We start from the raw sequence: 26,484 nt of genomic DNA on the forward strand, positions 1-26,484 counted from the left end.
CCCCCCAGGAGCTGGTCTAGGATTCCCCGTGAGTCAGGGCAGGGATCCCCCCCTGGAGCAGTGCCAGGATCCCCCAGGATCAGGGCCTGGATCCCCTGGGATTGGGGCTGGGATCTCCCCAGGAACTGGTCTGGGATCTCCCCAGAGAAAGGCTGGGATGCCCTGGGATCAAGGCTGGGATCCCCCGAGATCACAGCTGGGATCCCTCCAGAAGTTGGTCTAGGATTCCCCCTGAGTCAGGGCAGGGTTCCCCCCCCAAGATCATGGCTGGGATCTCCCCAGATCAGGGCTGGGATCCCCTGGGATCATGGCTAGGATCTCCCCAGGAGCTGTTCTGGGACCCCCTGGGATTTGGGCTGGGATCCCCCCAGAAGCTGGTCTAGGATTCCCCGAGTCAGGGCAGGGATCCCCCCCCGGATCAGTGCCAGGATCCCCCGTGCTCAGAGCTGCTGTCGCCCCAGGAGCTGGTCTGGGATCTGCCCAGGAGCTGGGCTGGGATCCCCTGGGATCGGGGCTGGGATCTGCCCAGGAGCTGGTCTAGGATTCCCCGTGAGTCAGGGCTGGGATCTCCCCAGATCACGGCTGGGATCCCCAGGGATCATGGCTGGGATCTCCCTGGGAGCTGTTCTGGGATCCCCTGGGAGCTGTTCTGGGATCCCCCCAGGAGCTGGCCTAGGAGTCCCCCCCAGATCAGTGCCGGGATCCCCCAGGATCAGGGCTGGGATCCCCCGGGCTCAGAGCTGCGACCCCCCCAGGCTCCCCCCCATCAGGCGCAGGGCCGGGGGGCTCCGGGGCCGGGCAGCGATCCAGCCGGCGGCCGAGCGAGGAGGCACCAGACGGGTGTATTTGACCGGGCGGGATCCACCCGCCCTCCCGAGCGCGACGGAGCTGTACAAACACCCGCGGGGACCCCCCCAAACCCGCACCCCCAGCCCCCGGCACAGCGGGGAAACAATATGAACAGCAAAGGCGGGGGGCACGGGGCCCCCCTCAGCCGAAGGGGCCCTTGACGTTTTTGGGCTGGAAGAGGGGCTGCTCCAGGGGCATGGCGCCCAGGCACTCCGCCGGGCTGCAGTGCCCCGTCTTGCCCGGCTGCCCCGTGGCTCCCGGGGGGCCGGGGACACCGGGGATGCCCTGCTGTCCCACCGGGCCCGGGGGACCCATCTTCCCGTAGCCTGGTGGCCCTTGGGGACCTGGAAGAGATGGAGAGAGAGAGGGAGGGAGGTGGCAGGGTGGGGGGCTGGCATGGGGCTGGTGGCCAGGGGGAGGGAGGGGGCTCACCTGGGGGTCCCGGCGGGCCGCTGTCCCCCATCACCCCCACGCCTTTCTCTCCTTTCTCTCCTTTGGCTCCCGGCTCGCCTGGAGAAGTGGACGGAGAGGGGTGAGACCCTGGCACAACCATGGCGGCTGGGGACACCGGGGACGCCCCGGGGAGCAGCACCTACCCCGCATGCCCGGCACGCCTTGCCGCCCCTCTCTGCCGATCTGCCCCGGCATCCCCGGGGAACCGGGGGGTCCCGGCCGCCCGGGCAGCCCGTCCTTCCCCGGGGGGCCCGGTCTCCCTGGGGATGCCACCATCTCCACCGGGAAGTGCAGCCGGGACGTGTAGTACGCCATGCGCTCTGCGGGGAATTCGGCCGCGCTCAGCGGGCGATGGCGGGGCGCGACCACCCCTCACCCCCGCCGCCCCGTTACCGTCAAACATCTTGCCCAGCTCCTGCCGGATGAACCTCTTGATCTCGTCGTAATTCACCACGTCTCCCTGGGGGGACACGCGAGGGGCCATCGTCACCGCGTCCCACCGGGGATGGGGTCCCCCGCCCCAGCCGCCCCCTCCTTACCATCATCCCTGGGGGGCCCGGCAGCCCGGGGCTGCCCGCAGGTCCCGGTGAGCCGGGGGGACCCCTCTCACCCGCCGGCCCCCGTGGCCCCACGAGGCCCATGGAGCCGCTCTTCCCCGGCCCCCCGGGCATGCCGGCTCTGCCCTTCTCCCCGGGGTAGCCCCTCTCGCCGGGGGTCCCAGCTTCGCCCTGCAGAGAGGCGGAGAGGCAGGGCTCAGCCCCAGCACCCCGGGGGGCTGCGGGGTGCCAGGGCGGGGGCACGGCCGGGCTCTCCCTTCACCTTCTGGCCAGCTGGTCCTGCGATGCCGGGCTTTCCTGGGGGGCCCTGGGGAGACACAGAGGAGCGGGGTGGTGGGGATGCCCCCCAGAATGGCACCCTGGGGTCCCGCCGGGCAGGAGACCCCCAAAGCCCTGGCTGGTACCTCTTTACCGATGGGTCCATCTGGTCCCTGCTCCCCCTGAGAAACCAAAGCGGGGCGGCGTGAGACAGCGACCGGCGCGGTGCCGTCCTCGAGGTCCCCGCCGCCCCGGGGTGCGGGGGTCTGTGCCACCCCTCGCGCCCCGCTGCACTCACCGGTGGTCCCGGGTGGCCGGGGGGTCCCGGCTGTCCTGGCATCCCTGGCAGACCCCGCTCCCCCGCGGAGCCCCGCTCGCCCTTCAGCCCCTGCAGGGAGGCAGGAGGGAGACGGCAGCGTCGGGGTCAGCGCAGGATGGGGATGGTGACCCCCAAACCCACCCTCCGGGGCACCCACCCGGACCCCGCATCCCGCATCTGGGGCCGTGACGGGGCAGGGTCCGGCCCCGCGCAGTACTCACCACTCCGGCGAGGCCAGCGGGACCCGGCTGCCCGGGACTGCCGGGGGGTCCCTGGGGTGCAGAGAGAGAGGTGTCACCGGGGGGGGTCCTGGGTGATGCCCCCGGTTCCTGTGCTGGAGGGAAGCCCCCCCGAGCTCCCTGCCATAGGCACCGTCCCAGCGCGCTGTTGGGGATGGGTCCAACTTACGACGAGCCCCGGGGGTCCCTGCCGGCCTTGGGGTCCCATGGGTCCGGGGTCACCCTGGGGAAGGCAGCGTGATGAGGGGGGGTGCGGGTGCCATCCGGCTCAGGGGTCCTGTGCCCACCCACCCCTTCGCTCACCTCCGCTCCTGGCCGGCCCGTGCTCCCCGGGGCACCGGGTTTGCCGCAGTCACCCTAAACGGAGGCAGGGACACCGTGGGCAGCGCAGCACGTGCAGACCCTGGCCCAGGACCGAGGTCCCCAGGGCGGCCACCACCGCACGTCCCCCACTGCCACCATCGCTCACCTTCGGTCCCGGGAGACCCGGGTGCCCCGTCTTCCCCTTGAAGCCCTGGAGGGAGAAAAAAGCTGGGTGGGGGTCCCGGCTGCCACAGGAGGCAGGAGACCCCAACCCTGGTACCTGCCGGGGACCCCAACCTGCAGCGCCGGGCTGGGAGCAATGGCCACCCCCCACCCTTGGGCTCAGCAACCCCCAGACAGTCCCTGCTCAGGGGACACTGGGTCCGAGGGGTGACAAGGAAGGCTGTCACTCACCGGTGGACCCATCATCCCTGGTGGGCCGGGGGGGCCGGGGTCACCCTGTGGAGAAAGAGAGACGGATTGGGGGTGTCCTGGGGGGTGGCAGGGTGGCTGTCCCCCTGCCAGCACCCAGGCGAGCCCCAGACCCTCACCCGCAGCCCGGGCTTGCCGTCCTTGCCGTCCAGTCCTTCCACGCCAGTGGGACCCTGCGGGGACAAGGAGGGGGGGTCAGAGGGTGGTTTGCACCCAGGGGCTCTGGGGGTCCCCGAGGGACCTGCCCTGGGCCCCCCAGGCGATGGGAAGGGGTCCCTGGGGAGCGGGTACGGCCAGCAGCGCTCACCAGGAGCTCCGTGAGGATGGTGGTCCTGTCCCCTCTGCCCCCAGGGCTGGCACGGGGAGGGGTCTTACCTGGATGCCCGGGGGTCCAGGGGGTCCGGGGGGCCCTGGCATCCCCGTCGGCCCACGCATGCCCTCACTGCCCTGCAAGAGCCACGGGAGGAGGGTGACGGGCGCAGCCGGGGCCGTGCCCGGGCACCCCTCGGCCACCCCGCAGAGCAGGGGCCAAACGTGGTCCCCAGCCCCGGGACGAGCGGTGCCACCACGCAGCCACGTCCCGGCAGCTCTCACCTTCTCGGCTGCCGGTCCCGGGGGCCCAGCCGGACCGACCTTCCCCGGGAAGCCGGGGGGTCCCTAAAGAGAAGCGGGGTGTTCAGTGAGGGGGGTGTCACGGCAGGAGACCCCAGCCCCACGCAGCCCACTGCCTCCAAGCTTATTTTCGCAGGTTTGCTGCGGGGCTGCTCTCCACATGGCTGTGTCCATCTGGGAGAAACCCCCATCCCCACCCTGGCTGGGACCCCAGCCCCTTGGGGACGCGGGGGGACACAGCTGGGGCTCAGCATCATCTCCTGGGGACACCCTGCCGTGCCGGAGCATCGCTCCCCACGGCCCCGGCGGGACGTACTCACCGGCGGCCCCGGGAAGCCGGGCTGGCCCTGGAAACCCTGCGGAGAGACAAGAGCTGAGCCGGACCCCCACGGCCGCACCCTGCCCAGCGGGGGTCCCGGGGATCCCCCTCCCCGCCGCCCTTCGGGGACGCTCACCTGGTCGCCCTTCTCGCCGGCGCTGCCCGGGAGCCCGCGCTCGCCCCTCGGCCCCTGAGGAGAGAGGGGGTGAGGGGGGTGGGGAGCACCTTGCTGCACCCACCGCAGCCGCCCCCCCCCTCCCTCCCCACAGTCCCCCGGGAGCGGATCAGGGTGGGCACCTACCGCTGGCCCCGTGGGACCGGGGAGGCCGTCCAAGCCGGGGGGTCCCTGGGAAGGGAGGAATGCGGTCAGATGGATGTGGCTGGAAGGACCTCAGCACCAGCGACCACGGCGAGGGGGGCACCCAACAGAGCCCCCAGCCCCCCTGCCCCTGCAGCATGGACCCCAGGGACTCACCAGTTCCCCCTTCTCCCCGGGGGGGCCCACGTAGCCTCGCTCGCCTTTGATGCCCTGGGGAAGGAAGGTGATGGAGGCGCCGCGTGGGGCAGGGGACGAGCTGGGACGTGGGGCATGGAAGGGACGTGGGGCATGGAAGGGACGTGGGGCATGGACGGGACATGGGGCGTGGATGGGACGTGGGGCGTGGATGGGACGTGGGGCGTGGACGGGATGGGGGGCATGGATGGGACGTGGGGCATGGATGGGAGATGGGGCATGGATGGGACGTGGGGCATGGATGGGACGTGGGGCATGGACGGGATGTGGGGCATGGATGGGAGATGGGGCTGGGGGACAGATGGGGCAAGAATGGGGTACAGGGACGGATGGGAAAAGATGGGGCACAGACGGGGCATGCACGGAGCACGGGTGGCTGGGGCATGGATGGAGCGACCAGACAGACGGTGGAGGACACCGGGAATTTGTGGGACAGGGGATGGCCGGGACAGGGACGAGCCCTGCAGGGACACGGTGCTGGCTGCCCGTGGGGCTCCCCTGCCTCCCGTCCCCAGCAGCGTGGGGGGCCCCAGGGAGGGACGTGGGGCCACATGAGGTGGCTGGGGGCTGGCAGGCGCTGCCTGGCTCCCCCCGTACTCACGGGAAGGCCGGGGGGGCCCGTCGCGCCGGGGTACCCAGGCTGCCCTGGAGGTCCCTGTGCAGGAGGAGAACGACCCTAAGCCACTGCGATGTCCCAGCCAGGTGCCCAAAGCCCACGGGGCACCACTGTCCCCCCGTCCCCTCCTCCCCCCCCACTCACCGGCTCCCCTTTGGCTCCGGCGAGCCCGGCAGGGCCACGTTCCCCCTGGAGACCCTTGGGAGGGAGAAGAGAGGAGCTGCAGGGGGGTCTCCTGCGGCCCCTGCCCAGGGCTGTGCCCACCTGGCAGCACGGCCGGGCAGAGCGTGGGGACCAAGGACCATGGTCCGGGGGTCGGCAGCCTCCGCCAGCCCCAGCCCTACCGGCACCTCCGGGCACCCGGGAGGACCCGCTCGGCCCCCGGCCGGGCTCCCCCCACCCACGGCACCAGCCACGGGCACCAGGCTCGATGCCCGAGGGCGGCCGGGCACGCTCACGCCCAGACACAGGTCACTGCTGCCTCTGCCCCCCACGCCGCGGCCCACGGGCAGGACCCACGGGCAGCCCCGATGCCACGGGGCTGCGGAAAGCTCAGCGCTGGGCGAAGGGCTGCGTGGGGTACCCAGCTCCTGGCACCCCCGCCACCGCCCAGCGCACGCTTCAGGCTGCAGCTCCAGCCCGGTGCCACCCGCTGCCTCCCCATCCTCCCAGGCACGGGTGACACGGGTGACACGGGTGACAGCCAGGAGCCCGCGGGCTCCGTGCCACAGGCAGGTTAGTGGGGTGACATGGTGCTGAGGTGGCGGAGACTGGACAGGACACACACCGCAGAGCGACGACCCACACAGACCCACAGAGACCCACAGAGACCCACACACAGACCCACAGAGACCCACAGAGACCCACACACAGACCCACACAGACCCACAGAGACCCACACAGACCCACACAGACCCACAGACCACGGCGTTACGCCGACATTAGCGGACGAGGGGACAGGAGCAGGACACGGCTGGCGTGGGCGAGGGAGGGCAGGATCCTCCGAGAGCCACCGGCGCAGCCCCACCACCGCCCCGTGCCAGGAGGGAGCACGGCTGGGAGCAGGAGGATGAAGATGAAGATGAGGATGAAGATGGAGATGAAGATCAAAATGGAGATGCTGGCGGAGGCTGGCTGACCTCAAGGGAGCTGGGGACCAGGGGAGAAGCAGGATGACCTCAGGCAGCACCAGCTGCACGGGGGGATCCTCCCGGCCCGCACGAGGGGGTCCCCGGGGCAGCTGGGGAAGGGGCAGCAGCCGGGTGCCACCCAGTGCACCCAGCCCACCCCACGGGAGCTGTGACAAGCCGTGGGCACCAAACCAGGGCAGCAGGTCCCCGGCACGCCGAGGGCTGCCAGGGCCAGCCAGCCCAGGAGCCACGGCCGTCCCCGGCACAGCCGGGTCCCGCAGCGGTGACGGGTCCCAACACAGGGCACTGGTGCCAGCGAGCGCCAGGTCCCCGAGCTCAGGAACAGCATTCCCAAGCCTGCAGACCCCCGGGTCCGCCGAGACCCCCTGTATGGGGATGGAAATGGGAGGATGGAGATGGTGTGGAAGGGGAGGGGGGCAGCTGGGCTGCAGCTGCTCCCGGGAGGGACAGGGACAAGGGGACACAGCCAAACCAAGCGGCAGCGACAGAGGGCACAGAGCGGAGCCGTGCTGGGTCCTTACGGGCAATCCGGGTGAGCCAGGCGTTCCAGGAAAGCCTGGGGGGCCCTGAGGGGAGAAACAGGGAGGTCACAGCCTGGATATCGCACCCGGGAGCCTGGGCTGAGCCCTCGGGGTGCCGCAGAGCGGCCGGGCGCCGGGGGGCTTGGCCTCAGCCTCCCACCACGCCGGGCTCCTGCTCCGTCTCCGGGTTGGCAGCGCCTTCACCTCCATCTCCAGCCTCGCCGGGGGGAACAGCCGTGCCGTGCCGTACCGTGCCGCACCTCCGCCTCGCCACGCACCCAGCACTCTGCCCATCACCGCGGCCTCGGGGCACGGCGCTGGGCGCCCTTGGCGATTTGCGGCGGGGGGCTCCGAGCCCCCCCAGGGCTCACGACACGATGCCCGTGCAGCCCAGCAGCCCTCCACCCCGGGCAGGGGTACTTACGATGGGCCCGGGCGGCCCCGGGGGTCCCCGCAGTCCCGGTGAGCCCTGGGGAGAGATGGCGGTGTCAGACACGACCATGGCGGGCACAGCGGGGACCTGGCCCCGCTCCAGCTCCGAGGGGCACCGGGGCACCAGCCCCGGCCCCCGGGAAGGGCTGGGACAGCGGGGTGGGTGCCGGAGGAGCGGGGCATGGGGGACGGACGGGGAGCGCACCCACCTGCTCGCCTCGCTCCCCGGGGATGCCCGGGGCACCCGGCAGCCCGGGCTCGCCCACGCAGTCCGGGTCGGGGCTGTCACCCTGCAGGGAGCGGGGGGACGTGTCAGGAGACGGCGATGGCTCTGCCCGCTGCCCACCGCTGAGCCCCACCAAGTGCCCCCCGAAGCAAACGCCGCTCCCCGAAGCCTCGGCTGTTCCCACAACGGGGGTACAGAGCCGGGTCCCATCGCAGCGGGGACCACCCCTGCAGCACCCGCGGAGCCAGCCCCGGGTAGCAGCCCAGGGAGAGGGTGCTGGGTGCCACGGTTCACTCACCCGAGCCTCCTCCGCTCTCGGGAACTGGGCAAAGCACTGGAAGAAAACCCAGGAGTCACCTGGGGATCCCCAGAGGAGCCGCCGGACCCCCACATCCCGCACCCCTCAGGCGTTCAGCACCCGCTGCTGCAGCCCCTGCACAGGATAACCCTGTCCCCCTCCCCGGGGACCCCACGGGGACGGGCAGGAGCTGTGCATGGCAGCCTGCCTGCACCCCCAGCGAGCCCAGCGTGCCCAGAGCGTGCCCAGCCCCGCAAGTGCCTGCTGCTTCGCACCACCCCCGCGTGAGCTGGTGTTGGGGGGGCTCAGGAGCATCGCTGCACTTCACCCCAAGACCCACCAGGACCAGGGGCTTTTTGGGTGCCGGGATTCGCACCCGGAGGTGGGCAACACTCACGCGGGCGCAGCTCTCGCTGCCGGGGGCACCCGGCATGCCGCCGTCCCCCTTCTCCCCCTCGCTGCTGCTGGGTGCTCTGAAGGCTGCCTGCAGCTGGGCGCAGTCCCCGCAGAGGCTCTGCGAGAAGGCGGGGAGTCAGGGGGGGTCCCGAGGGGCTCACGGTCCCCCGAGCATGGCCCCACGGTGGGAAGGTGCCCCGTCCCCACCCTCTCACCTTCAGCACCTTGATGTTCCTCTCGGCCATGACGGCCAGCGGCCCCTGGAAGAGACGCAGGGGGGAAGGGGACGGTCCCCGTGCTGGGGGGGAGCAGGATGGGGGGCTGTGGTGGGGGGCTGCCGTGGGCACAGCTGCTACCTACCAAGTCTCCAGCCGGCCCGGGCAGTCCCGGCAAACCGTTGTGCCCTGGCATCCCCTAAAGCCGCGGAGAAAGTTTGAATATTTAAACCCTGCACCAAAGGCTGGGCAGGATCGGTCCCCGCTCGCCCGCTGCCCATCGCTGCTCCCATCGCTCACCTGGCGGCCAGGGGCACCGGGGGGTCCGGGGGGTCCGGGGTCTCCGGGGGGACCCTGCAACGCCCCAAAAGACAAACAGAGATGGGGGTGGGGGGGTGAGGGGGTGCGGGACGGGGGTCCGGTGGGCGCAGCGCAGCGGGGGCAGCACCCACCTGCGGGCCCGGCTGCCAGGACATCCCGCTCCACAGTCCCGGGGCTCCCTGGGGCCGAGAGAAGGGGGAGAGCGTTCGGCGGGGGCGAAGCGGAGCCGGGGGGGGGGCCCGGGGGTGCCTGCGGTGCTTACCGGCATCCCGGCGTAGCTGGGGTCCTGGCGGGGGCCGGGTGGGCAGGGGCACTCCCCGGGGTCTCCCTGCAGAGAGAGGTGGGGAGGGCAGCGAGGGTGGCAGGGTGGCAGGGGGGGTACAGCTCACCCCCAACCCCAACTCACCTTCTCGCCCCGGGCACCCTTCTCCCCCTGCGAGGAGGCAAAGCCGGAGATGTGCATTAGCAGGCGGACCCCAGCCCCCCACCCCGTGCCCCCCACCCACGGCCGGGCGAGCAGCGGGGCACAGCGGCTCAGCACCGCGCTGCCTGCGCTCGCGGGCACGGACCCTCGGCCACCCCCCACGTACCGGCTGCCCGCTGGACCCGGGCACCCCGGGGAGCCCCCGCTGCCCTTCGGTGCCCTGCGAGGAAGAGGAGGGTGAGGAAGCTCAGCTCCGGGCTCGGAGCGTGGCGTGGCCGGCTTTAGCCAGCGTCGAGGGACGGGGGGGGGGACAGCGATGGCCGTCCTGGAGGGCAGGACTCACCGGTGGTCCCGTGATGCTGATTCCTGGTGGCCCTGGGGGTCCCACGGCACCTTTGGGCCCCGGAGATCCCTGCGGAGGAAGGACAGCAGGAGTGGGGGGGCAGGGTGGGGAGGGAGGGCTGGGGGATGCTCCCTTACCTTGGTGCCTTTCTCTGCCGCCATCCCCGGGGGTCCCTGGGGTCCGGGGGGGCCCTGGGAGCAGGAGAGGGCATTAGGTCCCCCGGCACCCCCAGCCAGCCCCCCTGCCCACCCAGCAAGCTGTGGTGACAGCGCTGTCCCCAGGGTGGTCTGGCCAGGACCCTGTTGCCACCACCCACAGCGGGGGGGGGGGGATGCTGACGCTGCAGGGGTGTGATCCCCTCTACTTGCAGGAAATGGGGGGCTGGGGGCTGCCCATAACGCTACTTACAGGGTTCCCGGGTGGTCCGGTGGTCCCGGGCTCTCCCTGGGAAAAGCAAAATGCGTGAGAGCCAGCGGAGCCGACCGGCACGGCACAGGCAACCCAACACCCACCTGCGGTCCCGGCTGGCCGATCCCCCGCGGTCCCGGCTCACCCTAGGGAGACAGAGGGGCAGTGGGTGGCCCTGAGACCCCCTCCCCAGCGCCCGGCCCCCCGCAGCCCCGCTCACCTGCAGCCCCTTCAGCCCGGCGGGGCCCTGAACCCCCGGCAGTCCCGGCTTCCCCTAAAACACAGCGGGGTCAGCGCCGAGGGCACCCCACCCGCAGCGCCCTGGGGAGGGGGCACTCACGGGTCTGCCCGGCTGGCCGATGCCCGGGGGGCCCTGGTCCCCTTTGGCCCCGGGTTTGCCTGGGATGCCCACCACCTCCGAGAAGTCCCCATGCGGAGCGGGACCGGGCTCGCAGGCGTCTCCCTGCAGAGGAGGGAGCACAGGAGGGGGGGTCGGGATGGGAGAGGGGTGGAGGGGGTGGGTGACGCCATGGCGACGGGATGCGGGGCCCCATGCAAGCACGGGGGTCTCACCTTCTCGCCCTTGGGGCCGGCCGGACCCCTGATGCCGGGCTCACCCGACAGCCCCGGCAGACCGGTCGTGCCTGGGGTGCCCGGGTCCCCGGGGCTGCCTGCGTCCCCCTGGCAAAGCGAGGGGACAAGGCTGGCACGGGGTGGGGGGGCACATGGCAACCCCAGCCCCTTCTGCCACCCCCAGCCCCGCCGGAGCCCCCTCCCCAGCCCCTCGCACCTTCTGTCCCTTCTGGCCAGCGTCGCCGGGTCTGCCCTGGGGAAGGGAGGAGGGGGTCAGGCCAGAGCATCCCCCGAAACGGGTGCCCACGAGCGCGGGGGGCACTCACCGCTCTGCCCGGGGGGCCGCCCTGGCCCCTCTCCCCCGGGGGTCCGGGCACAGCCAGCACCGTCGCTGCCCCTTCGAGGGCCTGCGGCTCCAGAGGACACTGCCCGCACGGCTCGCCCTGCCGAGGGGACATCCCGGTGGCTTCGGGGACCCCAGCACTGCGGGGTGGGGGGCCGCAGCCCTCGCTGCCCCCCCCAGCTCAGCGCTGCCCCGTGCAATGAGTTGCGTGGGTCTCAGCTGGAGAGGTTTCACACACGGGGCAGTGAGTGGGGTCCCGGGGGGTCCCCGTCGCAGGGCTCACCTTCTCTCCTTTGAGCCCCCGCACGCCCGGATCGCCCTTTTCTCCGGGGAGCCCCTGCACCGAGAAGCCACGGCGGAGATGAGAACACGGCCCCAGCACCCGGCTCCTGCACCACCGGCTCCCAGCACCCACCCTGAGTGAGCCCCCGCACCCCCACTCACCGGTCTGCCCGGGGGTCCCTCCTGACGGCCCCAGCACCCGGCTCCTGCACCCCCCGCTCCCAGCACCCACCCTGAGTGAGCCCCCGCACCCCCACTCACCGGTCTGCCCGGGGGTCCCTCCTCACCACCATCCCCCTGCGAGAGAGCAGGGTCAGGATCAGGCCCTGGAGGAAGCCACGGCTGCCCGGACCCCACGGGGGGATGCAGCCGTTCCCGCTCCCTCAGGGGGGTGCGGTAAGAGGGGTGGGTTTTGGGGTCACTCACCTTCTGGCCCTTGATGCCGGCCAGCCCGGGGAGCCCCACTTCGCCCTGCCGATCGCCCCACACAGTTACACCCCTGCAGCCCCGGGGACCCTCCGGCACGGGAGAGGGGGGCTCAGCCCCGCGTACTCACCGGCAGCGGCGCCGGCTCGGCCTCGAGCCCCTCGACGGGACCCCGCAGCAGCGCGGCCAGGACGCGGGCATCGCAGGACGGGCAGGAATCCCCCTGCGAGGGCAGGGAGAGGGGTCGGCTCCGGGGGCTGCCCGCCGAGCGGGCGGGGGGCACGCAGGGACCGACACTCACCTTCTCGCCTTTCATCCCGTGGATGCCGGGGTCTCCCTGGGGAGGGAAGAGAGGAGCTGGGCCGGGAGCTGCCGGGCTGGATGGTGCTCAGCATCCCCCCATCCGGCTGGGGACGAGCCAGCGCACCCCTCAGACCCCCGTCACCTACCCTGTCCCCTTTGGGTCCTGCAGGGCCGGGTCTGTCCTGGGGAGGGGGAGATGAAGAGGGAGCCTTAGGGATCTGAGACAAGACCCTGCCCTGCCCTCCACCCCGTGCACCCGCCCGCAAGCCCCCCGGTTCCGACTCACCGAGACCCCATCCTTGCCGGGTGCTCCGGGTGCTCCCCTGGGTCCCGGCTTGCCGGGCACCCCGGCAGCACCGAGCATCCCCTCCGAGATGGTGGGACACACCTCGCACGGCTCGCCCTGCCCAGTGGGGACAGTGAGACTCAGCCCTGGGCTGGGGGGTCCTCGGGGTGGCCCCTGAGATGCCCCAGGTAGCCCCGAGCCCAGGGGACGGGCACGGCGGTGGAGCCGCGCTGGCAGAGGCTGCCATGCCCGTGGCACAGCCCCGAGCGGGGTCACCCTGCCGCTGCACCCACCTTGTCTCCTTTCGGCCCCAGGACGCCGGGGGGTCCCTGCGGGAGGAAGGCAGGGGATGGGGTGCTTCAGGGAGCCCTGAGGCCAAGGATTGCCCCGGCAGTGCCCCCCGGCAGTGCCACGGGACGGTCCCAGCCCCGAACAGGGCCACCGGCTCTCCCAGAGCCCTCCCGGCGCCCGGGCTCGGATCCCACCACCGCTCCGGCCAAGCAGCCCCAGCCCCACACCAGGAAACCCATCCCTGACCCCGGGCTTCGGCTCCGGGCTCGCAGTACTCACGGGCGTCCCGGGCGATCCTCCGGGTCCAGGAGCTCCCGAGCTGCCCTGGAGCCAGAGACGGGAGAGCCTGAGCCCAGCGAGGGAGCAAGCCCCAGCCCTCAGCACCCCCAGCACCCTCCTCCCCCCCAGGGGGGCTTCCTGCCCCCCAAACCAAGCCCTGGGCCACCCAGCTGGGGCTTGCCCGGCCGGCGGCACCGCGAGCCAGCGCTGACCCAGCCGCGGCGGGTCCGGCTCCGGCCAGGGATTCCCGGCACGATCCCCCTCGTGCCACGCCGAGGTGCCCTCGGCAGCATGGGGGGACGGCAGGACCCCTTTCCCCCCACTCACCTTTTCTCCTTTCGGACCCGGGGGGCCACCAGGGTCACCCTACGAGGGAGAGAGGATGACATCAGCCTTACCAGGGTGCCCTGGGTACTTCCTTCATCTTCCTCCCTAGTTCAGAGTTATTTTTAAGTCGAAGGATTTCCAGAGTGGCCTTGCTTTTTATATTGTTTTTCTACATCTCTTTCAGTCTGCTGCCACTCTTTTGTTTAGTTTTTCCCTTGACTTCCTTCGTCCTCCTCCCTATTGAGATCCTTCCTTCATCATCCTCCCTATTTAGATCTTGTTGAAGACTAAGTTTGTTAAATCATTGCCTATATTTGTAGGTATTGCTTGTTTGCCTTTCGATCTCAAGCTTTTTGCATTGTCTCTCTATGTCTGTGTTAGTTTTTAGTTTTTGCCTTGATTTCCTTTACCTCCCTCCCTAGTTAAGTTTTCTTTCTAAGTCGAAGGGTTTCCAGAGTGGCCTTGCTTTCTACATTGTCTTTCTACAGCGGTTTTAGTTTTCTGCCATGGGGTATTAGTTTTGCCCTTTACTTCCTTCATCTTCCTCCCTATATCAAGGTTCATTGGAAGTCTACGATTTTGAAATCGCTGTCTTCAAGAGTTTTGTGTCATTCCTTAGGTCCTTAGTATTACAGATTTTCTTTTGAAATCTCTCTTTTAGTTCACGGTCCTTGTATTTTTCTATGTTTTTTCTTTTGTTCCCTAATCTCTGTTGGCTTTTCACTTGTGGACGTTCATTTCTTCATCTTCCTTTCGGATCTAGTCACTTTTTGTTGTTTTTCCAGAATACCCTGGCTTTTTACATTGTCTTTCTACATCTCTTTCAGTCTGCTGCCGCTCTTTTGTTTAGTTTTTCCCTTGACTTCCTTCATCCTCCTCCCTGTTTAGATCTTGTTGAAGGCTAAGTTTTTTCAATCATTGCCTGTATTTGTAGGTATTGCTATATTGTAGGTGAGGCGGTGCCCACCTACAGGCACCCCATGCCGAGCCGGGGACACGGTCCGGGCGCAGCCCCACGGGGCAGGGGTCCTTACCGGCTTCCCGGGAAAGCCGATCCCTGGGGATCCCGGCTTCCCCGGGGGCCCCGGCTCGCCGGCCAGCCCCTCGGGTCCCACGAGGCCAGGGTCACCCTGGAAGGCAAAGCGGGGTGTCAGTGCCAGCGCCGCTGCTGGGTACCCCCACCCTCCCACGCCCAGAGTGCCCACCTACCTTCTGCCCCTTGGGTCCCACCACACAGATCTCTCCGGGCCGGCCCTGCCGGGAGGGGACGGGGTGTGAAGGCTCCGCATGCGCAGCACCGTGCACGCCACGGGGACGCCTGGTCCAGCGGCCGGACCCCACGGCCCCGGGGGATGCCCCAGGGGTGCCCAGGGGATGCCCCAGGACCACCCATCACTACTCACATCGCGCCCCGGGCGCCCCGGCTTGCCCTGCAGTCCCCCGTCGCCTTTCTCACCCTTCTGGCCCTGCGGGACAGACGGACAGCACCCACGCCGTCTCCCAGTGCCACCCACGTCGGCACCGGCAGGTCCTGGCAGCTCTGCCGCCATCCCGGGACCCCCGGGGCAGTGGTCCCTGCTGCGATGCTGGGACCCACGGGTGGGCTGGACTCACCTTCTGCCCGTCGGCGCCGGCCGCCCCTGGGACCCCCTGCATGGGAACAGCATGGTGGGTGCCCCTGGGTGGGCTCATGCAGGGGGTCCCTCCTCCTGCCCCCACCACCGCTCCTTTCATCCCACCCAGCCGGCTCCTCGCGGCCGGATCCCCACGCCCCAGCCCAGGGTACACATGAGACACGGGAGGGGGGGGACCACGGGTGGGTCCCCGTGCCACAGCCCCCCGCGCCGAGCATCACTCACCGCCTCTCCACGCTGCCCCTTCTCGCCCCGCGGCCCCTCGGCGCACTGGGGAGGAGGAGGAGGAGGGATTGGGGTGAGGGGGGGTGGCAGAGCCCAGAGGGGGCAAGTGGAGGGGTGGGGGGGGTCTCACCTGCACGGGGCCGCCGGGGTGGGTGCGCACGCAGTCAGCGCCCTGTGGGAGGGGGGGATGTGGCTCAGGGGCTCTGCCTGCACCCACCATGGCTGGGGATGGGGGGCCGTGGGGGGCAGGAGCGCTCCCCAGGGCAGCGGGACCCCCCTGAGCCGGGGACCCCCACAGGGAGCACCCTCAGGGCAGGGGGGTCCCTGCCCGGGACGCAGCCAGGGACACTCACGCGTTCGCCTTTCTCCCCCTTGCTGCCGGCGGTGCCGGGGAGGCCACGTTCACCCTTCCCACCCTGCGAGAGAGGAGAGGTGTGGGTGACAAGACGGGGGTGTCCCCATGACCACGCGTGTGCCCCCCAGCAGGCCCCCGGCTCCCGGGCAGGGATGCTCTGGGCACAGCCGAGGGTCTGCGTGGCCACATCCCTGCCCGAGCCGGGCTCTGCGTTTCGGGGGGGTGGGGGTGGGGGGTGACAAACCTACCTTTGGACCCGGGGGACCGAGTGTGACCTAGGGAGAGAGGAGAGAGGTGTCCCAGAGCCCTGCCAGGGCATGCTGCCTCCTACGAGCAGCGGGACAGAGCCCCGTCCCTGCCGCGGTCCCCATCCTCCCAGCACCCTGTCCCCAAGTGCCACCCCGGGAGCCCCACGGGGCACACGGGGTCCCGAACACCCACTGTCCCCTTTGCCACCAACCCCACGCCTCCAGCCAGAGGTTTCCATGGGAATGGGGCCGCATCTGGAAGGGATCAGAGACCTTCCCCGCAGCCAGACGCTGCCGGGCCCTGGGCCAGGAGGAGCTGTGGGTCGTGGGGGGCTCGCGGCGATGGTGGAGCCGCGGGTGACAGCCCCGGGCCAGCACCCCGACGACCCCAGCTCACCGCCCAGTGCCAAGCAGATGGGTCGGGGTCCCCGTCCCTTCCCACCGGGCAAAGCCCGGCGGCACACTCACGTTGGCCGAGGCCGTCTGCGGCGAGCAGGGTGGGCACTGGAAGAGACGGGGATGGCAGCTTGCGCCAGCTCCATGCACAGCACCCGGAACCCTACAGCACCCACAACCCAGCAGCACCCGCTGCCCCGCTCCCCTGGGCACCCCAAACCCGTGGGGCTCACCCAGCAGCGACTCTCCCCACCGGCCCCGGGGTGCCCGTGGGCACGGGGGGATGCCCGGGGTGGAGAAGGGCGAAGCCAACCCCACACCTCACCCCCTTGCTGGGTGTCCCCGGCTGCTCAGGGGGACCCCGTTGCCCCGTGGGGAAGTGACACGGAGCAGAGGATGAGATGAAAAGCCAGGCAGGCTCATAGCCCCCGCTGTCCCCCAGACCCCGCCGTGGGACCCGGTCTGCACCCTGGGGATCCCCGGCAGGATCCCACTGCGGGGTCACAGCAGCCCCGGGGGGGATGGAACATGCTGGAGACGCTTCCCAGCTCCGGCAGCGCTCCGGAGACGCTCGGAGGGAACAAAGAGGCCCTTGGCCACGTCTGGGATCGCTCCAGCAGCGGCGGAGAGTTAAGTGGGGCCTCAATTCCTGCTCGGGGGAGCAGAGCAGCCGCGTCTGCAGGCGTTCCTGCAGCTCTGGCAGCAGCAGAAAGACAGCGGGGACAGACCCAGCCCGGGGCGCGGACAGGCCTCAGCACGGTCCCTGCACTGGTGGGATGAAGGGGAGCGGAGCCGAGAGTGCTGGAATCGGGGCTGCCGGGCTGGGACGCCCCTTCCCACCTCCCCTCACCTTCTCCTCGTGATCTCCCTTCAGGCTGGTCCTCCCCAGGGTCCTTGCTGGCTCCTGTGGGGAGAGCAGAGCACCCATGGGTGCGACCTCCCCATGGGTTGTTCTGCCCACGGGACCCATGGATGTGACCTTCCCATGGGATACCCTGCCTGGGACACCCATGGGTACGACCTCCCCATGGGTTGTCCTGCCTGGGACACCCATGGCTGCTACCTTCCCATGGGTTGTCCTGCCCGGGACACCCCTGGGTGCGACCTCTCCATGGGTTACCCTGCCTGGGGGGCACCCCTGGATGTTACCTCCCCATGTCTTGTCTGGGACACCCCTGGGTGTGACCTCCCCATGGGTTATCCTGCCCGTGGCACCCATGGGTGCGACTTCCCCATGGGTTACCCTGTCTGGGACACCCATGGGTGCTACCTCCCCATGGATTATCCTGCCCGTGGCACCCATGGGTGCGACTTCCCCATGGGTTACCCTGTCTGGGCACCCATGGGTGCAACCTCCCCATGGGTTGTCCTGCCTGGGGCACCCATGGGTGTGACCTGCCCATGAGTTACCCTGCCTGGGACACCCATGGCTGCTACCTTCCCATGGGTTGTCCTGCCCGGGACACCCCTGGGTGCGACCTCTCCATGGGTTACCCTGCCTGGGGGGCACCCCTGGATGTTACCTCCCCATGTCCTGTCTGTGACACCCATGGGTGTGACCTCCCCATGGGTTATCCTGCCTGCGGCATCCATGGGTGCGACCTCCCCATGGGTTACCCTGTCTGGGGGGCACCCCTGGATGTTACCTCCCCATGTCCTGTCTGGGACACCCATGGGTGCGATCTCCCCATGCGTTACCCTGCCTGGAACACCCCTGGGTGCTACCTCCCTATGAATTATCCTGCCTGGGGCATCCATGGGTGTGACCTCCCCATGGGTTATCCTGCCCGTGGCACCCATGGGTGCGACTTCCCCATGGGTGCGACTTCCCCATGGGTTACCCTGTCTGGGACACCCATGGGTGCTACCTCCCTATGGATTATCCTGCCTGGGGCATCCATGGGTGTGACCTCCCCATGGGTTACCCTGTCTGGGACACCCATGGGTGCTACCTCCCTATGGATTATCCTGCCTGTGGCACCCATGGGTGCGACTTCCCCATGGGTTACCCTGTCTGGGACACCCATGGGTGCTACATTCCCATGGGTTATCCTGCTTGGGGCACCGCAGCTCAGCCAGCGCAGCCCGGCGGCGGGGCTGCAGGAGCCCTCCCCTCCCTCGCTCCCCGGTGCCCGGCCACCCCCAGCTCCCTCCCTCCCTTCGCCCCAAACCTGGTGGAAAATGTGAGCCTGGGCTTTTCCAGGGATGAACCCACGCGGCTGCCGGCTCAGCAGCACCAGGCGCCCGGTGCGGGGGCTGGGCGCTGCCCACCCCACGGGGCCAGGAGCATCCCGTGCTGGGGTGGGGACCTGTGCCGGGCTGCGGAGGGACCCGGGATGGATGCGGGAAGGATCCGGTAGGGACGCGGGAAGGATCCGGGAGGGACGCGGGAGGAATGCGGGAGGGACGCGGGAAGGATGTGGGAGGGGATCTGGGAGGGACGCGGTAGGGACGCGGGAGGGGATCCAGGAGGGATGAGGAAGGAATGCGGGAGGGACGCGGGAGGGACGCGGGAAGGATCCGGTAGGGACGCAGGAGGAATGCGGGAGGGATGCGGGAGGGGATCCGGGAGGGACGCGGGAGGGATGCGGGAGCTCACCGCGCCCAGCGGCTCCTCCAGGCAGAAGCAGCGGGTGTAGACCCGGCCCTCGGACCGCGGGGTGATCTCGATGAGGTTGCTGCTCTGCATCAGCTCTGCTTGCCGACGGGTCTTGGGCGCTTCCGTGAGGCACTGCCGGGAGAGGGGGGGGTCATGGGGGGTGCCGGGGTGAGAGCTGGGAGCCCCAGCACCCAGCGTGACTTGGGAGAGGGATGCATCCCGCACCGTGCCCCGTGCCGGCCACGGGAACAGGCACCAAGAGACCCCCCAGGGCTGGCGGAGAGCTGCCCGGTGTCCCCGGTCACCGTGAGCAGGAGATGACCCACCTGCCCGCACCGTGCCTCAGTTTCCCCTCTGGGGAAACCCCTGACCGCACAGGGCAGTGCCAGGGCTTGGTGGGGACCGGGCTGGGGGCTCGGGGGGACTCACTCCGCTGGCCGAGATCTCGCAGCACCCCTCCTGCCTGGCCAGCTCGGCGTCGCAGTAGATCTGAGCTTGCTGGATGTCGAACTGCAGAGCGGGAAGCGAGCGGCGGCTGAGGGGCAGGCGGGGACGGATCCCGCACCGCAGGCAGAGCCTGCCCGCACCCCACCATCGCTCACCCGCACCGGGGTGCCGCGCACGGCGTCCAGCCCCAGGAAGGCATTGCCCTCCGGGGCCAGCGCCCGCCGGGGAGCCAGCGGCTTGGAGGAGATGGAGGCGCAGTCGAGGTGGACGGTGACAGCGCTGCTCTGCACGGCCACCACCACCTTGTGCCACCGCCCGTCGAAGAGCGACGCCACGGCCTTCCCCGCGAAGACGGCGGTGACGAACGCGGTCCCCGGCGCCCTGGCCTGAAACTCCAGGCTCTTCTCGGGGCCGTGCACGGCCAGGGAGAGCTGGGCAGAGAGGGGACAACGCCGCGCTCGGGGACGGCTCCCGGCTGTCCCCCCCGCCACCGGCGCGTCCCATCACCCCGCGACCGTACCTGGGGGTAGCCCTGCTGGTCGGTGACCTGGAAGAGGTACCAGTGCTCCCCGGTGCTGTTCTTCTTCAGCAGCAAGGTGAAGATGAGGGTGAAGGCGGGGGGCAGCCCGTGGGGAAACACCTCCCTGCGGGGACAGGCGTCAGGGGCGGCCGGACCCCGCGTCGAGCTCCGGCACCAGCCCCAACACCCCGACCCACACAGCACCTGCTGGCAGCATCACCCGTCGGGGTCTGTCCCCACGGGTGGCACCGCGGACGCCGTCGGGGCAGATGCAGCCGCAGCCGCCTGGGTCTGGAGCTGCTCGTGTCTCGGCCGGCCGCGCGCGCTGCGGCTGCCGGTGACGCCAGCCCTTACGCAACGGGAGTGGAACACGAGGCAGACGGCAGAGACGCTTCCTCCCGTCCTGGCACGGCACGGGGAGCTCAGAACGTCCCCCTGAAGCCCAGCCCTGCACCCCACACACGGCGGAGGGGACCGAGCATCCCCACGCAGCCCAGCCTGCCCCGGGCACCCCCAGCCGCCGTCCCCATCCCTGCCCCACGGCACAGCCACCGTCTCCGCCGCGCACCCCCAAACGCGGCCTTCCTGGGGCGGTTGCAGCGCACGGGGCCACGCGCTCGTCACCACGGTGTTGAATTTTGTCCCCAGGCAGCCGGGAAAGGCATCCCTGACCCCGGGGGCTCCATGGGATGGATGCCACGGTGCCCACCTCCCACCAGCAGCCTGGTTGCCCCTCGCATGGCACCATTCCCCGGTGGGACGGTGCCCAGCTCGCCCGCAGCCCGCTCCACCACTGGAAATATTTGCTTTGGGCTCTGCGCTGCTCCCAGCCGCGGCTCCACCATGCCAGCAATTTTCCAAACCACGGCTCTGGAGCAGGACCAAGGCATGGGGAGCAGGCCAGACCCGCTGGTCCCCTCTGCCCTCCGTGGGCCACGGGGCCACCCTCGTTGGGCACCGAGGAGCGGGGCCAGGGTGGAGGGGTACCCATGGGCGCCCACCTGGAGCTCGCGACCAGGCTGCCGGGGCCATCCCCGTGCCGAGCGCTCCCCAGGGCTGGCTCTGGGCTGCTGCAGGCACCCAGCCAAGAGCAACACCAGCCTGGAGCATCCGCCATCTCGAAGCCATCTAAGGACTTGGCTGCCCAGGTCAGGAGCCAAGGCTGGGTCTCCTTTGCCCTCAGGAGAGCCCCGTGCCCGGCGTAGCCACGTGCCAGCCCCGGGATGATGTGGGGACAGGCGGGCTGGAGGAGGCAGGCGTGCAAACCGCAGCAGCTTCCTCCAGGAACAGCTCCTGACGACGTGGACCTGCTCCCACCTTGCCACGCCGCAGCATCCCTGCCAGCATCCCTGCCAGCCCCTGCCCCGTGGGGCGGCACGGCGGCGGGCGCGGCCGGGCAGGACGTGCCGGAGACGCTCCGTGTGCCTCCCCCGGCAGATCCCCGCGGCCCCAGCAAACCCGGCGGTGCCTGCTCGGAGCCGGGCAGTGTTTCGAGCTCGTCTAGACCCCGGCGAGCGCCTGCCAAGCTGGGAGAGCAGCCACAGAGCAGCCACAGAGCAGCCACAGAGCCGCCGTTGCGTAAGGGCTGGCAGCGACCCAGCCGAGCCGCTGCAGCCCGTGATTTACTTTCTAGGAGGAAGGTGGCTCGGGCAGCCCCCGCGCCGCACCACCGGCACCTCCGCGTCCCGCCGGGCGCTGCCTGGCCTCTCCAGCGTGAATTAAGGGCAAAGCCCAACGAGCTTCACCCGGGCCCCATCCTTAAAACACGTGGGGACGGTGCCCGGCGGTGCTGTGGCCACCGAGGGCACCCCACGAGCTGCCCGCACTCACCGCGTGGGCTGGACCAGGGGCACGGCGCCCAGCCGCAGCACCACCGGCCCCCGCGCGTTGCGGATTTTCTTGATGGAGGAGATCTTCAGCAGTTCGAACCTTTTAATCAGGTTAAAACCTGCGGGGCGGAGCGGAGGGGGTGAGACCCGGCCCCGGCACGGCTGCCGAGGGCTGACGCTCTCCAAGCAGGGCGCAGAGCCCGTCCCCGGGGAGTCGGGGCTGCGCGGACCCCTCGTCTGTGGGGCGAGAGGGGCTTCCCTTACCCGTTACGTTCTCGTACTTGTCCCCGACCAGATCCTCGTCCCAGAGCTGCGGGCACGGCTCCCCTGCAAGGCAAACCAGCACATCACCGCGGTGTCCCCAGGGTACGGGCAGGCTCTACAAGCAGGGTCGGGCTCTGCAGAGCCCCCCAAGCCCCGGCGGGTCTCGGGGTGCTGCCGGGAGCTCGCCCCGGCCCCCCGGCCCGCCGAGGTCGCTGGCAGCCGCAGGGCAGCGCGGATCCAGCAAATGCGGCTCCCACGGCAGCACCGGCTCCTTGCCAACAGCCACCAGGAGCGAAGCAGCAGGTTGGGAAGGGACGGGGGGTGAGCTCAGAGCTGGCCCCAGCCGCCTCCTGCAGCAAGGTCACCAGGTGAAATGCTTTTCCCAGTTGCTGAGTGTTTTGCCTTAAAACCGCCCCGCGGCTGGAATCGGCAGCAGGAGGCTCGGACGGGCACCGCGGACACCCAAGGTGAGGAGACGGCCCCCAGAGCTGCCTGCTGGCCTCGCCGTCCCATCCTGGTGACATCTTCAGACCCGGTGGCCCCAGGGAACAGGCGCCAGGGCCGGGCCAGGGGCCGGCGAGTGGCTGAGGCGCAGGAAACGCCGCGTCGGTCGCGATCACGGGGACGCTGGCGCTGCCTGCAGCTGCGCTGATCTGTTATTGCTTTAGCAGCATCAGTCCACCTCCGCTGGATGCTACCAGATGTGGGGAGGCGCGAGACGGAGGAGGAAACAAGGGGGTAATGAAAGAGGGATTTGTTTTGTCTCCATGCACGCCAGCCCCGGAGCCGGGATGGCCCTTGGCCATTCACCCACCCCTTCCTCAGACCTTCCCGGGGGGCGGCTCTGGCCCCCGCGACCCCGCTGCCCACCTCTGCCTGAGAGCTGGGCACGGCGACAGCGCGTCTCGCCGAGGCCGACCACACGCTCGCACGCGGGCAGGGGCAGCGCGGGGACCCCCAGCATGGCACGTGTCGCAGCCGGGGTCAGCGTGGTCCCTTGCCCCCGGGACCCCTGGCACAGCACGTGTCGCAGCGGGGGTCAGCGCTCCCTCCCGCCGGCGGTGAGCTCATCCGCAGCGGGGCACGGGGCGGAAAGCGAGGCATTAAATCACCCCGGGCGCGATCTGCTTTGAAGCCTCTCCCAGCCCCGGCGCTGCCCCTGAGGGAAAACCTCGTCTCCCCAGCGCTCGTTTCCCTAACGAAGGGCCGGGAGCCCGGCGGCTGGGCCACGCGGGACAGTGGGTGCCAGTGCCGGCCATGGGGTCCCTCGTACGGGCAAAGCCAGGCAGCCCCCGGGCCCCCCCGGACCGAGCCGCTGCTCCACCCCCGCAAAGACTGATGCAACCGCGTCCTCGCTGCCAGCGACTCCTCCCCACCATCCGTCTCCGTCCCGAGCCACGACCGGCCCCATGCCAGGACCCACGCACAGCGGCCCCACAGCCTGGGACTCCTCAGCTGGGACCCCCATGGGCTCACTCGTCATCCTCCTGTCCCCAGCTGAACAGTGGCAGCCCTGGGCCCTCCACCATTGGCATAGACCATGGCCAAACCTCTTCCCACCTCACAGCCAGAGGCCAAAACCCGCTCGGGAGCTCGGTGCGTCCTCGCCGCTGCCCGGAGCGGTCCTGGCTCACCTACAGAGCAGCCCCGGCTCGCTCCCGCCCGGACCGGGCTCCCGCCCGCGTGGCCGGACGGCGCTGCCTTCACCGCCAGCTGGCAGCGAGCATCCCGCGGCCGGAGCGCGGCCAAGCCCGCTCCCTCCGTGAGCACGGCCGCTGCGGGGGCGATGGCGGGGTGTCCCCGGGCTAAATCCCCGCGGCTCGGCTCTCCCTGGCCCCCTGCCTGCACGGGATGCTGAGCAAAGCTCCAGAGCCGGGGCAGCTGGCGCTCAGCACGGAGCCGGCGTCCGCAGCCACCATGCCGGCCACCAGCGTGCTGTCCCGGCATGTGGGGACCCGGCTGGGCTCACCGTGTCCCCCGGCCACCTCTGCCCCGGGATCCCTGGGTCTCACCAGCCCTCCCCTCCTCTCCCGAGGGATGGGCGAGGAGGGGGTCGCTCCCGTGCAGACCCCACGTCCTCGCTCCGGGTGCCCCTCACCTTCCGCCGGCGGCAGCTCCTTCCCCTGGCAGGCGCTGACGAGCCCCGCGAGCGCCAGGGCCCAGAGACCCCTCATGGTGCCGGCGGCAGCGGCTCGGGGCCACGGCGGCTGCCTGCGGTGGAGAGAGGTCAGGCAGCAGCGGGACAGGTACGTGGTGGGCACCGGTTCGTGGTGGGCACCGTCCCACGCCCTCGCTGGGACACTGCCAGCACAGCCACCAGCACGGGGTCGATGCTGACCCACTCAGCCATGGCTTGGGCGGGTTTTGGGGGTCCCTGTGGCCCCCACCCATTGCTGGATCCCCCGTCTGCTCCGCACCCAGCCCAAGCAGACAGGGCGAGCCCCAGCACCCCGGCACTCCCAGGTTCACTCCAACCCCGGCACCCAGATTTACTCCAAACATCCGGAAGCGTGGAGGCTGACGTGCCCCAGCGCAGAACCGGGTGCCTCCTGCGCAGACCACCCCCCTGAAGAGGGTCTTGCTCCCTCCTGTTTTATCCCCCCACCCTGTGCGGACCCCCGGGGTGGCCCGAGGCCCCCCGACTGCTTCCTGCCACGAAGCAAGGCAGGGCTGCGGGCAGCCGGGCGTCGTGACAGACCGGACACGCTCCCCGTGCCCTTCGTCCCCACGCACAGCAGTCGGGGACCCTGGGGACCACCGGCCCTGCCTGCACTCAGCTCTCCCGCACTCCCCTCCCAGATCTTCCCCGCCTGCACCCCAGTTCCCCCGTTGCCTGCACCCCCCCTGCACCCCCCAGCTCCCCTCGGGTGTCTCCCGGCTCCCCCGACCCCGCACCCACCCACCTATGCACCCACCCTGCTCCCCGGGACCCCCCGCCCGCACCCCGCCTCTCCTACCCCCGCACCCTCCGCACCGCCGGGTCCGCGCGGCTCGTTCCCGGCCCGCCCACCCCGGGGCGGTGATTAATTACGTTTAATTACGGGGAATCCCCCCCTCCTCCCGTACCCGCGGCCCCCCGACGGCCGGGACGGGCTGTGCCCCGCTCCCCGGGCCCGGGGCTCACCTGCGCGGTGCGGGGCCGGTGCGGGACACCGGGAGCTCCGCCGGGACTCCGGGAGCTCCGCCGCGCCGGCCCCGCCGCCTTCCCCGCCTCCCTCCGGGGGGGCCCGAGCCGCCCCCCGGCCGCTGCCCGCCCTCCTCCTCCTCCTCCCCACCCCGGGGGGGGGGCCCGGGCCACCGCCCGCCTTCGCCTCCACGCCCTCCTCCTCCTCCTCCTCCTCCTCCTCCCCCCCGGGTGCCCCCTCCGGCAGCGTCCCCCCACCCCCCCCCTCGGCTTCCCCCCCCCCCGGGGGATGGATCCGAGGGGGGCCCGGATCCCCGGGCTGGGGGGGTGAACCCCATCCCCTGGCTGCCATCGCTCCGGAGCAGCTCTTCCTCCCCCCGGGGACCGCAGGGGACCCGGGCGCTGGCACCGATGGTGGCATCTCTGGCTGCGGGGAGGGGGTGTCCGTCCAGGGGTGCCCCTCCATCATGGCACCGGGCCCCGACACCCAGCCAGGGTGGGAGCAGCCCTGGGCAGCCCCCACAGCACCGGGCAGCCAGACCCCGGTACCCTCCCAGGTGACCTGGGGACAGCCCAGCCCAGGACAAGGTGCCAGGGGTCAGAGCCCTGGGTGGGGGTCTCTGCCACCATCCCTCGCTGGCACCGCTGCCTGTGCCTGCCAGGGCTCTGCCCTCGTCCCCAGCAGCGCTCGCCGGAGCTGAACCAGCTTCTCCAGCAGCGCCAGGGCCCTGCCAGCCTCGCCGAGCCCCGGGGGGATCCGGCACCCGTCCCGGCTCACGACGCCTCTGCGCAGCGTCCGGCCCCGCGCCGCAGAGACGTGCCAGCCCCGAATGCCACCCCGCTGCCCCCGGGCCTGGCTGCCCGGCTCTGCTCCAGCATCCCCTGCTGATGCCAACCAGGTCACCCTGAGCCCGAGCAGGCAGGGAGCGGGCAGGGAGCGGGCCCAGCCAGGGCAGCAGCCACCCCACGCCAGTTTGGGTCTGGGGGATGCCAAGCAGCCACGCGTGTCCCCTGGTCCCCATCCCCGCATCCCCTCTCCGAGGGATGCCCAGCGCGGCACAGCACCGCTGGGCCCCCCCGTTCCACCGCTCTCCTCTCAAATTGTGATGAATCTATTTACACTGAAGCTTTACAAATGTGCGTTAGGGATGCATGCATCTCAATAAACGCGCTCTAATTAACAACCGATATTTATTCAGCCCACAGTAAATAAGCTGTCGCGGGCAGACCGAGCGACGCTGCTCCTGAGGAGCGTCTCGGCTGCGTTTATCCGGCCGACAGCCCCCGAGACGCGACGACAGAGCGCTCGCTTCTCCCCCGAGTTGCCTACTGGAGTAATTAAGGGTAATTAAAGCAAGTGGGTGCAAAATACAACGAAACTTTTCGAATTCCTGTTTATTGGACAATTCTTCGCCCCGAGCTGTTCTTTGTTTGCAGCCACCCAGCAGCAACAAACCCCGTGCCTGAGTGTGAGTGGGGTTCGTCTATCTTGAGGGTGGGGGGAGCTGGGGTGGGTGAGACCTGCCC

At 70.3% G+C, this 26,484-nt stretch overlaps 1 protein-coding gene across 4 annotated transcripts; it reads right to left on the reverse strand.

The window, feature by feature from the left end:
• Window positions 1-904: 904 nt before the first annotated feature.
• COL16A1 (collagen type XVI alpha 1 chain) lies at window positions 905-25,022 on the reverse strand. 4 transcript variants are annotated; one of them, XM_075438090.1, is made up of 71 exons: window positions 24,958-25,022; window positions 23,932-24,044; window positions 21,834-21,896; window positions 21,571-21,688; window positions 19,741-19,864; window positions 19,376-19,651; window positions 19,203-19,283; window positions 18,774-18,905; window positions 17,025-17,078; window positions 16,247-16,282; window positions 15,779-15,805; window positions 15,529-15,591; window positions 15,306-15,347; window positions 15,176-15,220; window positions 14,931-14,966; window positions 14,720-14,782; window positions 14,526-14,570; window positions 14,351-14,446; window positions 13,317-13,355; window positions 12,990-13,034; window positions 12,713-12,748; window positions 12,420-12,536; window positions 12,280-12,315; window positions 12,132-12,167; window positions 11,961-12,053; window positions 11,831-11,875; window positions 11,666-11,701; window positions 11,406-11,459; window positions 11,106-11,222; window positions 10,997-11,032; window positions 10,780-10,887; window positions 10,547-10,669; window positions 10,427-10,480; window positions 10,311-10,352; window positions 10,207-10,242; window positions 9,936-9,989; window positions 9,799-9,867; window positions 9,622-9,675; window positions 9,438-9,464; window positions 9,294-9,359; window positions 9,163-9,210; window positions 9,011-9,064; window positions 8,856-8,909; window positions 8,711-8,755; window positions 8,497-8,613; window positions 8,100-8,135; window positions 7,785-7,865; window positions 7,568-7,612; window positions 7,144-7,188; window positions 5,616-5,669; window positions 5,457-5,510; window positions 4,817-4,870; window positions 4,643-4,687; window positions 4,478-4,531; window positions 4,343-4,378; window positions 4,005-4,067; window positions 3,786-3,857; window positions 3,530-3,583; window positions 3,393-3,437; window positions 3,145-3,189; window positions 2,979-3,032; window positions 2,845-2,898; window positions 2,658-2,708; window positions 2,416-2,505; window positions 2,264-2,299; window positions 2,122-2,166; window positions 1,842-2,030; window positions 1,696-1,762; window positions 1,446-1,622; window positions 1,282-1,359; window positions 905-1,193 (listed from the first exon to the last, which is right to left on the reverse strand). In XM_075438090.1, exons 2-71 carry the CDS (start codon window positions 24,005-24,007, stop codon window positions 991-993), a joined length of 4,845 nt encoding a protein of 1,614 aa, XP_075294205.1. In that variant the 5' UTR covers window positions 24,008-24,044; window positions 24,958-25,022; the 3' UTR covers window positions 905-990. The 4 variants fall into 4 exon arrangements, with proteins under 4 accessions (XP_075294205.1, XP_075294206.1, XP_075294208.1 ...); XM_075438091.1 differs by lacking the exon at window positions 24,958-25,022 and adding an exon at window positions 24,791-24,813; XM_075438093.1 differs by lacking the exon at window positions 9,163-9,210.
• Window positions 25,023-26,484: the final 1,462 nt, after the last annotated feature.

Source organism: Opisthocomus hoazin, chromosome 17 (genome assembly GCF_030867145.1).
Source record: "Opisthocomus hoazin isolate bOpiHoa1 chromosome 17, bOpiHoa1.hap1, whole genome shotgun sequence".
In the NCBI taxonomy this organism is placed as follows: Eukaryota; Metazoa; Chordata; class Aves; order Opisthocomiformes; family Opisthocomidae; genus Opisthocomus; species Opisthocomus hoazin.

Bases quoted from the DNA above. Each gene is read 5' to 3' on its own strand.
- COL16A1 (XM_075438090.1), bottom strand. From the start codon at position 24,007: ATGAGGGGTCTCTGGGCCCTGGCGCTCGCGGGGCTCGTCAGCGCCTGC. The intron at 7,866-8,099 runs GTGAGTGAACCG...CGCTCCCTGCAG, and splicing joins CGAGAGCGGAGGAGGCTCGG to GGTGACAGCCCCGACCCGGA. The intron at 1,194-1,281 runs GTGAGCCCCCTC...CATCTCTTCCAG, and splicing joins CGGCCCGCCGGGACCCCCAG to GTCCCCAAGGGCCACCAGGC.